The sequence below is a fragment of the Diorhabda sublineata genome, chromosome 4, assembly GCF_026230105.1.
Source record: "Diorhabda sublineata isolate icDioSubl1.1 chromosome 4, icDioSubl1.1, whole genome shotgun sequence".
NCBI lineage: Eukaryota > Metazoa > Arthropoda > Insecta > Coleoptera > Chrysomelidae > Diorhabda > Diorhabda sublineata.
In genome coordinates this window covers 19069761-19085642 of record NC_079477.1, presented here as the reverse complement: position 1 = coordinate 19085642, position 15882 = coordinate 19069761, and the positions used below count along the sequence as shown (strand labels likewise).

Sequence of the window (15882 nt, the reverse complement as noted above, 5' to 3'; positions counted from 1 at the left end):
AGCCAGGCAATTATTTTTTTCACTCAGGTATGTTTCCAATTTGGTAATATCCTCTTGAGAATTCAAAGGAAACTGTACGCCTATATCATCTGGTAAATCTGTATTACTGGCGTGATTGCCACTGCGATCTTGTTTTCGGATCCACTGCAAAATTTGATTGTTCTGTTCTCTAATGGTCTTCAATAAAGTGATTACAACTTTTTGCTGCCGTCCGCCATTACGCGCACACGCGTTCACACCAGCAGTCCAGCACGCATGCGCCTGCACGTCTCGTATCGTATCGTGGCATTTCGATTAAAAACGCGCCAAAATTAAATCTTGGTCGACAGCCTCGACAGGAATCGATGCTAAAAATAATTGTTTCCTGCTAATAAAATAGTTAAATAATTGTTAATTACAACATTCTCACTTCATCTTTAAATTCAAATTGCATTTCCACTTAAAACGTCAGTTTAGTATTTTCATTGCTAATTAATGAATTTATATTTATATCCAAATTTTAGGTAAACAACAATTTAAAATGTATGTTTAGTTTTTGTAATAAACTTTCGTTCTAATTTTTTTTATAGTTGATTAAAAAGCACTTAAAACGACCGAAAACGTACGAAAGACGTCTCTAGACGACGTCAAAATGACATCTGAAATGTCACGTCATATGGACGTCGCTTATTGGTCTACGACGTCGCCGACTAATAATGTCCAATAATTGACGTCATTATAACGACACTGTGCTGCTTGGGAAGTGACATTAACATTTTTCCACTATGATTCATTCGGAATATAGGAATATATATATATATATATATATATATATATATATATATATATATATATATATATATATATATATATATACCTAAAAACCATTAACCTATTGAAAAAAACCTAGTAAAGAAAACGCGCGACAAATTTACATATCATTAGTAGCGATCCCTTCCGAATTACAGGTGAAGGCGACCAATTTACATCCGTCCGCAATCCGTCCGAGTATTACACGTATAACGGAACTCAAGTGGGGATTTCAAAGTTGTACAAAAAACATCTCAGCGTGGGTAATTTTTTTTTAATTTGAAAGAAATAATTCAAGAATGACGAAAAATATATTATTAGACGATTTCCACAAGCCGAAATAACAGATATCTTTCGAAACAATTTAAAACGTGCAACTGCGTGACGTTTATATTTCCCTTTCCGCGTTTCTATTCCTTTTCATGCTTTCCCTATCTATTACTATCTATCTATCGCTCCGTTCCCAGTCTGGTTTCGCCATCACAGCTGATCACAGAGATTCATTCATGGCAATTACAAGCAGCTTTATTGGAGTTTTAATTTAGAATCGATTATGAACCTATTCAGGATGCTGATTTGCAGCGAACGATTTGGGTGCCACAATTAGTTTATCCATCATATCAATCGTGTCGTTCTGGATCTTTTTAAATTTTGTTTTTTGTACTTGAATAAATAGATGCACTCGTATAAGTATTCATACTTATTGTTAGAATCTATTTTTTAATTACAAACAAAAACACAAAGCTCAAAATGCGATATTTTGTTTTATGTTCTTTAAAGTTTATTACATTGACAGTTGTTTTGATGAATAAATGTTTATGACATACTAATATATTTTTACGTCCTCAGAATCCAAAACTACAGAGTTATAGTGTGATATAATTTACTTGTGATATAAATCGTCTATATTATGGTGATCTACCCCATTAGGGAAATACGCTTCTAGATATTTCTTTTTTAAAAATTTATTTGATAGTGTTGGATATAATTCCGATTTAGATTTATGGAATTTATGCTTAGTTGATGCAGTGCTTCCAATTTTCAAAAATTTGTTTCCGTTTATCACTTATTGAAATAAATGTCAATGCTACTCAATTTCTTTTTATTATCATTATCTACTTAGTTTATATGTGTTTTATATTAATTTTATGCTTTGTTTATAACCATAACACGGCACTAGTTTATGAAAAATATTTTTTTGATTATTATTTTTAAATACTAGTACTCAATAACATACACTTATTTATTTGCATGCTATTTCCTGAGATTTTCAATTAAGTTTTCTGATTATAAAAAATATGAACCTTATTTTTCTTAATTTGACGCGTTTGAGTATTCCAAAATGAAAATATGGCAATCGTCAGATTCTTCAAAGATTTTCAACCCGATAGGTTTCTATTACTCTCGAGTAAATCCCCGTTTAGCATCGTGGGGCTCCCCTACCATAATGAAAGGTGCTCGATTCTATTATACATGTTCACTTTCAATTGGCATAATCACAGCATTAGAACTGCCTTTGCTATGATTTTAATATTAAATTGGAGTAGACTCTTACGTAGACTGAAGTTTGCCCGGGAGCCGAGCGTTTCCCACCGTTAACGGTAATAATCGTTTATTGAAAGATTTTCTAATGTGGAATTTGAACCGATTGTTTAGTATAACATTTCAAATGCAAAAAGTCATAATGATTTCAAATTCCTCACATTGGAGACACAATGTGGTGGGTGAGACATTACTTTTTAGTCTATCATCACTTTTTTAGCGCGCGGATAAAGTAATAAATATTTAGTCTAAGATCCGAACCTAAATCGACCTTCAGCGGTTTGATAATAGAATCAAACATATTTTATAATAAATTTCGTATATTAGAAAATCTATTAAAAATGGGTAAACAACAAAAATCCTGGGCAGAATATTTTTAATTATTTTTTGAACTGATTTTTCATAAAATGTTGCAACATGCAGATAATAATAAAATTTTATATTGGACTTAAAGTGTAAAACATTTAGAATGTGCAGACGTAGGGTTGACTATTCTTATATTTATTTATTTATTTGTTGAATTCATGTTATATTGCTTAATATTTTTGTATTATATTAAATATATTAGATTGTTATGTATATAATTAATTAATTTGTTTGCAACAGTTGTTCCGAAAAAACGTGTACTGATTACAATATGGAGGGTAGCAGGGGTACCTCTACCATAGAGATATTACCATAGAGTAGGCATGCCTACAAGTGAGAGCGTCTCGCGAATGAAAAGAGAAAGAGAATCATTTATGTATTTCTATCTCTTTCTTTTGTTGCGTACTGCGCATGCGTGTCTCTGATTCAACGGGCAATGGTAAAGTGCGTACACGAAATCTAATCAACGCGCATGCGCCATTAGACAGAGACAGCAATACATAAATTATTCTCTCTCTCTTTCTATCGGCCAGACGCTCCCACTTGTATGGGCGCCTATAGCATGCCTACTCTATCTGTAATATCTCTATGACCTCTACTCTCCATATAGTTTATATACCGAGCATGCGTACTTTCTTATATTCACGATTCCATCAGACACGACTGCAGTGTTTGGTCCTTCATTATCACACGGTATACTTACCTCAGATCTGTCTCTGTCACTCATTTTCACACGCGTTGAAATTTAAATCTTTAAAATTTGTATACCCCTATTAGGACCAAATTTGTTGCCGTCAACCTTATATCATCGTGTTCAGAATAAAACAGCGCTTATGCTGATATAATTTTTTTTCTATTATCTAATCAAGTGAAAGTAACTAGTATTGACATAACTGTTTATACCTGTCAACCCAGTAATTCGTCCAGGTAAATAATAGTCAACCCTACGTATGCACATTCTATATGTTTTATACCTTAAGTCCAGTATAAAATTTTATTATTATCTTCATGTTGCAACATTTTATGAAAAATCATTTTTTTATAAATAATTAAAAATATTCTGTCCAGGATTTTTGTTGTCTACCCATTTTTAATATATTTTCTAATATACGAAATTTATTATAAAATATGTTTGATTCTATTATCAACCCGGTGAAGGTCGATTTAGGTTAGAATCTTCTACTATTATGTCTCTTAGCAAGGGTAGTGCTCCGTATCAGGATACATTTAGGGTTTTTTCTTTTGTCAGAATATGTAAAATGATCTTATATAAAAATAAACTATAGAATTAAAGGACGGGACAAGGTATACTGTATACTACAATTTCCGTTGAAGCGCAATAAATTCTAAAATATTGTAAAGTAAATAAAATTATCTATACGTCACTATTTTTCAAATATGTTCTTGAGCTTTTTAGCTTGGCTAGAATTTCGCCTTTTTGTTTATGCAAATAATTTAATGTCATTTAGATAGGATTATTCATATTCGGAGAGTTGGGTCGTCAATGTAGAAATACCTTGTACGGAGCATTGTAAATATCATAAAACGTTAATTTGAATAGGAAAAGTCTCTATTGGTTCTTTTCTAAAAAACACAACACATACAATTATTAAATATTTATAAATTATTAAATATTATTTGTTTCAGATATACAGTGACAGTAAGAGTGTCCGAAGAACAGCCGTATCAAGTTAGAGAATACGTTTGGTGCCTTAACTTTCCTCCAAGATGCTCAAAATATAAAATTAAATTTAAAACTGTGTACAAAATACAAAACTTGGTCAAAACTAGACCTGTTGAAGACTGCTGTAAAGGTTATACAAAAAGCAATACTGCGGATAGATGTATACCAGTTTGCTCACAAAATTGCCTCCACGGAACTTGCGTAGCGCCAGATACATGTAAATGTGAAACAGGTTATGGCGGGCCATATTGTGATATTTGTAAGTATGCTTCTTTAATTCATTTTAATTTCTAAAATGCTTGATTAAAATATTCTAGTTCTATGTTTACAGTACCCATATAAAATAGAAAATGTTGGAATTTTATAGAATCCATATATTATATTATTAATGATCCTCATTCAACGATTTTTGAAATAATTTAATGGTTTTACATAAATCAATTGAGGTTGAAAAATTAATTTCTATATGTAATTGAAAGAGAAAAAACAACAGAAAATAATAAATAAATGCAAATAACTTTTATAGTGTGATCATAAATCATTTCTGTTTTATCGTCGATTATAAGTTGACCTAGTCCACCGTATTCGAAAATAACTTATTCACATATTTTTTTAAACATTATATATGTATATATTTTCAGCTTTTCATAATCTGTATCTATAATTATTTATGTCTTTTCGAACGACAGAATATTGGGGTATTAGTTTTCATTCTCCTTTTTTCTATTTTTTAATGGAAAACTTTTTTGGTATTGCATATTAATATGATTTTAACAAACCAAAGACCTAAGCAGTTTTGGTAAAATTTATAGTTTTATTTTATAAATTTTAATGCAAGTACGAATTATTTAATTGATGGCTGCCACAACCAAGGAAAAAATATTTTTTTGTGGTTAAAAAAGATTTCTATTTTGATATTGGTGTATAGGTAATCTATTTATTAATATAATTATGGGAATTATAAATGTTTACCTGTTTTTGAAATTAATTTTCAAAAGAGACCTAAAATTAAGACGATTCATCTATCAAGAAAAACTGAAATTAGTACAGGTAATTCGGGAGTAACGATGCACCTTGTATACTTTTGATCGACTTGGTGGAGTTTGCATGAATTATTTGAAACACTTTTGTGAACTTTGTGAACGTAACAGATGTCGAAATGTTAGTTACGTTACTTTATGAATAATATGGAAATAAGGACAACTAATAAGTTTTTGTAATGTAGACCGATGAAACCACAAATATGGAATTTATATATTCAATAATAACTAAATCTGTGGTTTCAATGAGACATATTTATTTGCAGAATAATAAAAAATTTAAATCTTGCATGATAATCTCAAAAATCGGTTTTAAATATCGGGCGTGTGCCAACTCTTGATTTTAATGCTCGCAATAAAATATTAACTTCTGTTAAAATGTGCCAACCCGTGATAGTGGTTATCTTGAAGATTAGACAGCTCGTGACTGAAGATTATGCAGCTCGGGATTTTAATTATGAAATAAAAAACAAAAGTAAAATATATATTTACAGTGTATTTCAGTAACAAATTTTGACATTCTAAACACATAGCAAGATAGTACTTTGGGCAGTATTTAAAAGTGCCATCCATGTCAACGATTGCTGAGTTTTTCTAACAATTTAAAAATAAAGATAAAATAATTCTACCAAATTACTAACATGAAATTAGCAACAAAGATATGTATTATCGAAAAAATTGAACAACAAATAGGGGACAACTATTCAAAAAATAAATAAAGGTATATCATATAATAAAAAATGTGTAGTATCCAAATTTTTGTAAACTATTATGACTCAAATACGATTTCTAGTATATCCCGTTTGGGTTGCAAATAAAATCATTTATTATAAAATGCTTATTAATTTTATTTTGTGTCAATTAATTTATGATAAATAGTTAGTAATTGTTATTTTACTCATTTCAGCTTGCCCTAAAGGTCTCTGGGGAAGAGAATGCCAAACTAAATGCGAATGCCAAAATAATTCCACGTGTGATCCTTATGATGGCAGCTGTTACTGCTCAAGAGGTTGGATAGGAAAACACTGCGAAAGTAAATGTGACAAATTTCATTTTGGACATGACTGCTTAGAACAATGCCGTTGTGAAAATGGTGATTGCGATCATGTGTCAGGAGAATGCAAGTGTCATGCCGGATACAGGGGACCTCTGTAAGTAACTGTATATAGGTTTATGATTATTTTTCTATATTTTTTCTAAATTAATAATAATAATGGTACCGACAAATGTAAATAGGTAAATAAAGGATTTTGGAAATATGTAATCGAATAATACTGAGGGAGGAATAATATAATTTCGATACAGCAGAAAGAACAGTAATATAGAGGTGTCTAGGAGAGATGGAAGTACCTAGGGAACTAATTGAGATTATCAGAAGCATATGAGTCTGTAAAGGCTAAAGTACAAATGGCAGGAATGTAATCAGAAGATATTTTATTGAATAAAATGGTATAGCTTAAGTCCACTATCATTTATATTAGTTATGGATAAAATAATAGATAAGAGAAAAAACTGAAAAATTGAACTTCATAATTGGATACAAAAATCTGAAAATGAGTAAAAATGAAATCAGTACGAGAGTAGAAGCTTGATGAGTTAAAGACCAAGGGAAACGTTGAATAATTTGAGCTTTCGAAGTTTTCACTTACTAACGATTTAGGTTAAGAAGTTTCTATCGGTTTATATTTTTACTTAAAGAGGTTCGTTTATGAGCTTTACTAATGACTTATAGAGATAGACGAGCTACGTTAATGCAAATGAAACTTTGAAATATTAATACATATGTAAATACGTATTTTATTCTACATAAAAAAAATCAGTAGTTTTTTTTGTTTCAAACTATTTATAATTTCTACATCATTTGTAACTTCAATAATCAAAATATCATCCTCTGTATTATTGCATTGCTCTATAAAAGATTTTAAAGTGTTTTTAGCTTTCCTTGCTTCGCTGATAGGTATAATCGTAGGTAGATCTTGTGGCTCGTCATTCGTCGTAACTTCTCATTTTCACAGACAGTGTACAAAGAGATACTCCCGGAATGAAGGCTAAGAGCTACTTATATATACATGCAAGAAAGTTACTGTACTTAAACTTTAGTGTATTGTTTACATTTGAAGCCATTTTGTGAACACGTGTAATCAATAACAATGTTTTATTGGAAAATTGTTTTGTTTGCAAATTCATTAATGACTCATTGATAGATGATTGAATTTACAAAGGTCGTCGTCGGTACAACTTTGAGTCACTGAGGTGCGATACCCAAATTGTTCATTATTCGTTTAAGTTTATGGGTGCTAGTCTTACGGTCGAGAATTACGTGTTATAGCACAATAATAAAAGTTCGATAACTACTTAACTTACTATATTTATATAAAAACCAACAAAACAATATACAAACTAAAAACTAAAGTCGCGAGTGCCGCAGAACCTAGGCTTTCGAGAACTGCTCGCTTCTCTTTCCCGAGAAAGAATAAAGTTCTCGTCTATTCACATCGCCAACGTCTCGTTTATTCACAACGCCAACGTCTCGTTTATTCACAACGCCAACGTCTCGTCTATTCACATCTTTCTTGGTTCGTGTAAGTATGTGGCTTTTTCCTAAAAAGTATACCAGGTCTATCGGAGAGGAGTAAATTAATCGCATGCTATTAGGATATTAAGGAAGTTATAAATGAAAGGACTTGGAATTCCCAAAACAAGGTAACTTGGAATTACCGAGATTGAAGGATTATCTTTTGTTTGAGCAAGTTGTTCAGAGTTTACACCTAAAAAAATAATGAGGAAACAATTAAATTGGTATGGTTACATTTACAGAATAGAAACAGTGATGAATAAAGTAAGTAATATCAAGAATAAGAGGTAGGCTGGGAAGTAATTGGATATAACATATAAGAGAGATTAAAAAAAACCTATACGGAATGAAAAGCTGAACCCAGTAATGATGGGAACATTTTCTACAAGAGGAATCTGTTTTTTCATCTGACACCTGAAAATGTAAAAGGAATACAGAGGAACAAGGCAAACCAAACAGTTAAATTGCGAATCAGATCAAAATGCGTGCATTGAGCGCACGTTAGTCCAGCGCACGGTGATTCGATCGCACAGATTATATATGAAGGTGCATCGAGCGCACATTTGCAGGTATAAAGAGGGTATCTTCAATCCCTGTGTTTAACTTGAAATGTTTATTACCGTAAATAAAAGAGTAACAAAGAGTTAATACTTTCTCATCAATATGATTATAGTCATAGTCTCCTAACCTAACCTAACCTATAACAACTTTTTTAGTTTTAAAGTAAAGTAGTTTCACATGTTCTATATGAGAATATTCATTTTAAAGAATTATTTATATGAAACACAACAAACTATCCAAAATTTATTATACTTTGTGCTTAAATATCTACTAATTATATTAAATATTTGTTATACATACATTACAATAAATCACTCTATTACACTGCTGATTGGAAAATATTACAATAAACATGAATGTTTATAAACTTGTTTTTATTGCAAACATGGCTAATAACAATTTCCAGACAGTAATATATCAATGAATAAATTATAATGGTTTTTGAAAAAACTGAGGGGCGTGATATACAGCTAATCCAATCAAGTTATTGATGTATAACACTTGGTCATTCAAATCTTAATATGATTTTTGATGGCAGTTTTTAATTCACGATAAAACTTAATTGTTGCAGGTTACAAGATAAATTAAAGAATTGAAACAGCTTTAACATTGTAATTTAATCAATTTAAAACCAAAATAAAATATCAAAATTCCTAAGTATACTATTTTTTGAGATCAATACCAGCTTCAATATTTTGAGTAGTGGCAACCAGCAATTATAGTAATTCATAACATAATATATATCAAAGTTATTTCTCAGCACAGTCTAGTTGACACAAAAATTGAGTGCATTTCATTTGAACTGATAAAATAATGATAAATGTGTCTTTTGTTGCTCAAAGCTGTTCATACTTGTAAAATAACTTCCTAAATCGATTAGTGTACATTAAAGCATTAATCCAATTATAAACTAAATTACGATTTTGCTTTGATGAGTTCACAAATAAAAACCAAATGTATATTGTCTTCGTACATCATGAAGAGTGATATAAATCACTCAAATACACTCGTGAGCAAAAAATCGACTCAAGTCGCATGTTTGCGGTCAAAAGTGCAAAAAATCTGTAGCTTCCATTCTTTTTCTAATCTGAGCAACTCAAAGTAATTAGTCTTAGCTTTATAATAAGTGATCTGTCTATGTTGTTATCGACTTATATTTTGGTAAAGAACAAATATCAAACGAAAAAGAAACTAAAACTATGAAAAATCGTTATAATTAACAATAAAGAAAATACAAGCTTAAATTCGTCAAAATGATAATTTATTTTAGAATAATCTATCAATATTCATTGTCCTTACCCTGACCATTCCATATGGACAATTCCGACATCCTGTGAATACTGCCGAAACCTCTGTATGTCCTACCGCACCACCGCCAGTTTCATCAAAACCCAAATCGGTTTTTACTTCCGTTGAAATGCCCGCCCAAACCATCCAGGAACCTCATCCAAAACCACGTTTCTTTTATGCAACACTGCAGTTCATCTGTAGACTCGTCCTCTTCTATCGCTTTCCTCCAAGAAGAGAACGAAGCCCATTATTCGTCAGTCGAATTAACGTGTTCTCTGGCAAATCGTAGACAGGCTGCTCGGTGGGCTAGGGTTAATTTAGGGCCAGTAGCTGATGCTTTTGGTTCAAGGTTAGCGGTCTAAGTCTTATGACTGTTCAGCTACTCACAGCCACTCCTCGCCACTCTGAACTCTTGTTGAACTTAAACACTTAAGTTTTGAGTTGAAATAGTTAACCGATATCAAAGAACTCTTATATTAAATATTAATCTTCAAATAGTTTAGAAAATTTCTCCATTATATCAAGTTTCACTTTTAAGATGCGAAGATATCTGTCCCAAGGGTAAACACGGTTCGGAATGTAAATCCGATTGCCGATGCCAAAATGGCGGTACCTGCGATCCTGAGACCGGATTCTGTTTCTGCAAAGAAGGATGGACTGGACCCGTTTGTGCTAATAGATGTCCTTTTGGCTTTTGGGGTACAAATTGTTCTCAACCATGTGATTGCTATAATGGTGCTTCTTGCCATCATATTAACGGTACATGTGAATGTCAGCCTGGTTTTACAGGAGACAGGGTAAGTATCTAAGTTGTAACCTTTGAAAATCAAAATTCTAACACCTGGATTACCAATATATTGTCAGAAAAATTAGTTACGCGGTTAAACATATAAACCATTTTAGTATGTTATTGAGATCAGTTCGGGTGTAAACTTTTATATTGTTTTAATTCATTTTGTATTGAGCTATTAACAATATCTCAATCCATTTTCCCGCTTTCCTTAAAATGAAAACAGGGCAATATGTAACGCATTATGCTGACTTCAAACAGACAAAACACGTTCCAGTTAAAGTTATTGATTATTGCGAAGAAAACTTTTCACATTCTGAAAACGATATATAGTATTACACCACAAGAATTTTCTATAATATTTTTATTGCCCAAATTTTTTACTTTATTAGCAATCAAAACATATACTTCAAGCCAATATGATGGCATTCTACCGTCTTGTGGTTCTCTAAATGAATGGAGTAACGTGTTTTCTTGGTTAGTCATACGTTCACGATGTTTCGTATGGTTCGCTCTTCTATTACATCTTTAAGAAAACTGATGTTTAAGTCTTTATTCGGTTCGACACATACCAGGGTGCATCTGTTATCATGTGAAGTATTACGGACGAGCTTCTTTCTTTGTTGCCTATTTTTGATTTATTTGCACAACCCCAGAGCTCGATGCCATACAACCATATGGACTCGATTGTAGTTTTATAGAGGAGGAGTTTGTTTTCGTGGGTTAATTTTAATTTACGTATTTAATTTAAGTATTTCGTGTTAGTAGCTTGTGGTATTTATACATTGTTCATATAAACAGGACGGTACTGGTCTTTTCTTAGTGTGAAGGTCACTTGGGCGGATTTTGTTTCGTTTGTTTCTATTTTCCTTTTGCTTAGCTACGTTTGGATGTCATTTAAATGTGTCTGTAGAATCCGGGAAGCTGCAACTAGATTTTCTTTGCTTATTATTATGACTGTGTCGTAGGCGAAGGTGTCCATAATGGTTACATTATTTGCTGGTAAGTGCTTCATTTTTTGTTCTAAACTCTCTATTGTGTAAGTAAGATTTTAAATTATGTGATTGGAAGGCAGTGTTTTATTTGATATAATAGGCATATGTGCTAAATCTTATCGAATGCCTGACTAACGTCTGATGTGATGTGCAGTTTTTTTTCTAGACTTTATTTATTGTGTGACTTACCTTATCGATTTGTTGTATAGTTGAATATTCCTTCCTGAATCTAAACTGGTGTAGTGACATTCATTCCTCACTGTTTGGGTCTGACTTTAATCTGTTTAGTAATAATCTTTCGAGAACCTTCGACAAGATTGACAGTAAGCTTATTGGACGATATGAAGAGAAAGAGAAAGGTTTTCGCCCTGTTTTTGCCAGTAATTGAGACGTTTAATAATATTAAATATGTGGGTAATGAGTATTATACCCCTATTTTTCAAGTTTATTTTGTTTCTAAGTTAATATAGCTGGGAGTTGCGTTATAACTATACAGTATTTATATAACACTCTAATCACTTTAATATTTTTTTCAGTGTTTAGATGTTTGCCCTGAGGGTACATTTGGAATAAACTGTTCTGAAAAATGTAGTTGTCAAAACAATGCTAAATGTTCAAATAAAAACGGCACCTGCATATGTTCAAAAGGATGGAGAGGTAATTATTGTGAAGAGAGAGCTTGCCCGGATGGATATTATGGACCTAATTGTTCGAAGATGTGCCAATGTAACAAAGAGAATACGGAAATGTGAGGGCATACAAAAAATAATTTTCAGTTATATTTATCTTTCTCATTTAATATATATTTCTCATTAAATTCAATAACAAAACTAATAACTATATATGAAATGGAAATTCCAAAGACAATTTATGATAATATAATTAATTCAAAATATCTACACACCCCCATGTATAATATTAAAAATAAAATGCTGGTCATCAAATAACGACAATGTTCTCACTTTATAAATCATAATTGGCTTACAAACGTAGATAAGGAACCCATCATTAAGAATTGTACAGAGTTGTACTTAATAAATAAGGGAATATAAATTCACTACAATTAAATAGTCTTCATTTATGATTCATTTACTACAATACAATTATTTTAAATCACTCCCATTATATTCATCTTTCTCAGTATCACTGTCATTTAAATCAAATAAAATCTAGTTAAAACTGGTACATATTGCATATATTGCTTTTCAACTCTTTTTATGTGATTTATGGCATTTCTCCAAATTCGCGGTGCTAATGTTTGAACATTCTTTCATTATCACTTCCACAATGGAGTAGGAATGTTTACGTGTTATTAGTTGTCTGTCATTTAAATTGGAACAGTAAGGTACGGAAGTAAACTTAAAACAGTATGACTATTCTTTTTGGTCATTCCGTGTAATGTATATTTTATGGCAATTATTTTTGTTTCTAAAACCTCTATGAGCTGCTTCTTTGTATAATGCTCTTCGAAATATAAATCTTGTTCAAGTCTGATTTGGAAGAATATTTAGTTGGAATTTTATGAATTTCTCTTGAATGATACGAGGCGTTATCCATCACAATTACATTGTTTGTATTTGTATGTAATGCTGGTACCAGTTTTTCTTTAAACAGACTCGAAAAGGGCCCTGCAATACTCTGGTCGTAATCTAAAGAACTATCCTCAACATGCTTCCAATAATAATCCATTATCCATCCAACCCCACTGCAATGTAATACGCGTTTACCTCGGAAATAGGGTGCTTTCATTTTATATTTTCAATTACCATTTTCCAGGCTTTAAGAATAGTATCGTGACTGTCTACTGTTTTATATCTAAAACCGTGTTTTTTTGAAAAATGTTTTCAGTGTTCGTATCGAACATACCTCAAGGATATGTTTCCTTTTCAGCTTTGCAAAAGTAGCTTAAAGATTTGGTATTATAATTGATGCAAATATACTGTAGATTGTTTTTCACATTGAAATTTAATTTTCTTAAAATTCCTTTTTTGTCCCATGGTCACACCTTGCTTTGCAATTTCATAGAATGTAATATGAGAAGTGAAGTCGGTTAAAAACAGTTAAAATAACTTTTTGAGAATCTGTTGGTAAATGCTAACGTCTCTTTTCAACTGTTTGGCCTCTCTGTGTGCTAGGATCTAGTAGGATGTCTACGGAATCTGCAAATCGACTTCTTGATGGCTGATCTTGAAGCCACGGTTGCCACATACTGTACTGTTTACAACACTTTTATTTAAGAAAATTTTACCTTTAATACACCCCACACTTAAACAGCTCACAGTTAACTACTAACTGAACACCACTAAAAATAATGATTATCAAAGAAAAAATATTCCGAATTATGTGTAATACCCTATTTACATTCTCTCAGTATTATATCTCGTTTTTATTTAGGAATTCCAAGGGATCAATTTTTTGTGTAATGTTGCTTAACTATACTTTTAAATTATTTACTGATTCTGAAAATTAAATATTGAAATGCGGATCTAGACAAGTTGTTTACTATACAATTCTCAGTGGGGTGTCTTTTATCTCTTTTTGTAAAAATAAAATTCTCTCTAATTGATGACTGGTATTATACAAATTCATATAAACCGTGACAAAATAAAGAAAATGTGTCATTTTTAATGCAATTTTTTAGGTGTCATCCTTGGACTGGAGAATGCGATTGTAAGGCTGGGTGGAACTCAGAAGACTGCTCTCGATTATGTCCCATTCTCACATATGGTAAAGGTTGTCACGAACTGTGTAAATGTCAGAACAATGCACAATGTTCTCCGGTGAATGGTACTTGTATTTGTCCGCCAGGTTTTACTGGTATTAGTTGTGAACATACTTGTCCAGAAGGCAAATTTGGAGAAGACTGTGCTCAAAAATGTGATTGTAAGTTTAGTAGTTTGATTCAACACATGTGTAAATTCCTAATTCATGTAACAGGTCTGTTTAATTCAATGTAAGCTAGGTTCCACTTACCATAAAATAATTCTTATCTTTTTAAAATGTATTTGGAGCAATCTATTGGCCTCTATTAAAGTGATACTGTTTATAGTAATTAAAAGTATTCTTCAATGTTTTTTAAAATTTTCGCATTCATTCTATTCAGAGCTATCGATAACACTGTATTTAATTTTTTCGTGTTTTTGCAAATGAACAATGCCACTACTATATGATAATTTAACTCGAAAGCTGGTCATTAATTTACTTAAAAAGTAGGTAAAATTGTTCAAATGTCGAATTCCTTAAAAAAATTAGAACTTCAAATATTTATTAGACAGAAATCAATATTCATAACATTGTTCTTAAAATTTCCAAACTTCTCTGACATCATCTAGTAACTTCTGTTTTCTTCTGTCGTGCACTGTTTCTATAGCCAATTACAAGTCCAAGAATATTCTTCCATATGTTAACCAACATCATAAATATGGTAAGCTTCCAGATTTCCAAAAAAGATTAAATTGTTGAAAGCTCGAGATTTTTTAAAACAATTATTATTTATCTTATTAACACAAATACATCCGCTCTTTCTCTTAAGATTTGTTTGGTCAAATTAAACAAGTATAGTCTTTTCGAGAATCCCACATTTCCATTGTCAGTATTAGAATAGAATTTTCTGACATTTCCATATCTTTCCACCTTTTGTGATGACTCCATTTTTGGCAAGGAAAAACGCTAATATTTCATACTGAAAATGTGTAGATACTGTAAAAATTGAACTTCAATATAGTATTAAATGTTTTTGATGTCGAAATGCTTCTAATTTTCATTATATACTATGGGATAGTTGATCTTAAACAGTTATAGTTAGTTATATAATAGAGATTTAACTCCTTCAATTCTCAGTTCTTGTATTTTTTCTTAAATCAAAAATATTTGTGGTACATTGAGGTATGATTAATCAATGTGTACAGTGTTGTTTGTGGAATAAAAAAGCAATGGTTAGTGATGTTTCGGTGGGACAACTATACCCCTTCAAAACATTTGAGTGTTTACAAGAAACATTTCAACTATAACAATTATGCATTAAATAAATAATATTTAAGAAACCTCATTATCCATTATAAATGATGCTTTACTACTTTAGGTAAAAATGGTGCGAGCTGTTCTTCAGAAACTGGCCAATGTCAATGCCCAGCTGGTTGGGAAGGTCAGCAGTGTGATAGACCATGTAGTAGTAATTCATTTGGATCACATTGTAATCAAAAATGCGTTTGTAAAAATGGCGCTTCCTGTAATCCCGTCAATGGTAAGTT

At 31.4% G+C, this 15882-nt stretch overlaps 1 protein-coding gene and 1 long non-coding RNA gene across 5 annotated transcripts in view; one reads left to right on the top strand and one right to left on the bottom strand.

Annotated features, from left to right (window-relative positions):
* The window catches only part of LOC130442532 (protein draper), an 83910-nt gene that overhangs the window by 55516 nt on the left and 12512 nt on the right, over positions 1–15882 (top strand). For all 4 annotated transcript variants that reach the window (XM_056776703.1, XM_056776701.1, XM_056776702.1 and 1 more), the window contains exons 3-8: positions 4345–4640; positions 6329–6572; positions 10386–10644; positions 12169–12380; positions 14274–14515; positions 15714–15875. In XM_056776703.1, coding sequence (XP_056632681.1) covers positions 4345–4640; positions 6329–6572; positions 10386–10644; positions 12169–12380; positions 14274–14515; positions 15714–15875 — 1415 coding nt within the window. The remainder of the gene's footprint in view (positions 1–4344; positions 4641–6328; positions 6573–10385; positions 10645–12168; positions 12381–14273; positions 14516–15713; positions 15876–15882) is intronic.
* Positions 7772–9011, bottom strand: LOC130442533 (uncharacterized). The gene is made up of 2 exons (XR_008909783.1): positions 8858–9011; positions 7772–8189 (listed from the first exon to the last, which is right to left on the bottom strand). It is a non-coding gene; the product is annotated as an uncharacterized LOC130442533 (long non-coding RNA).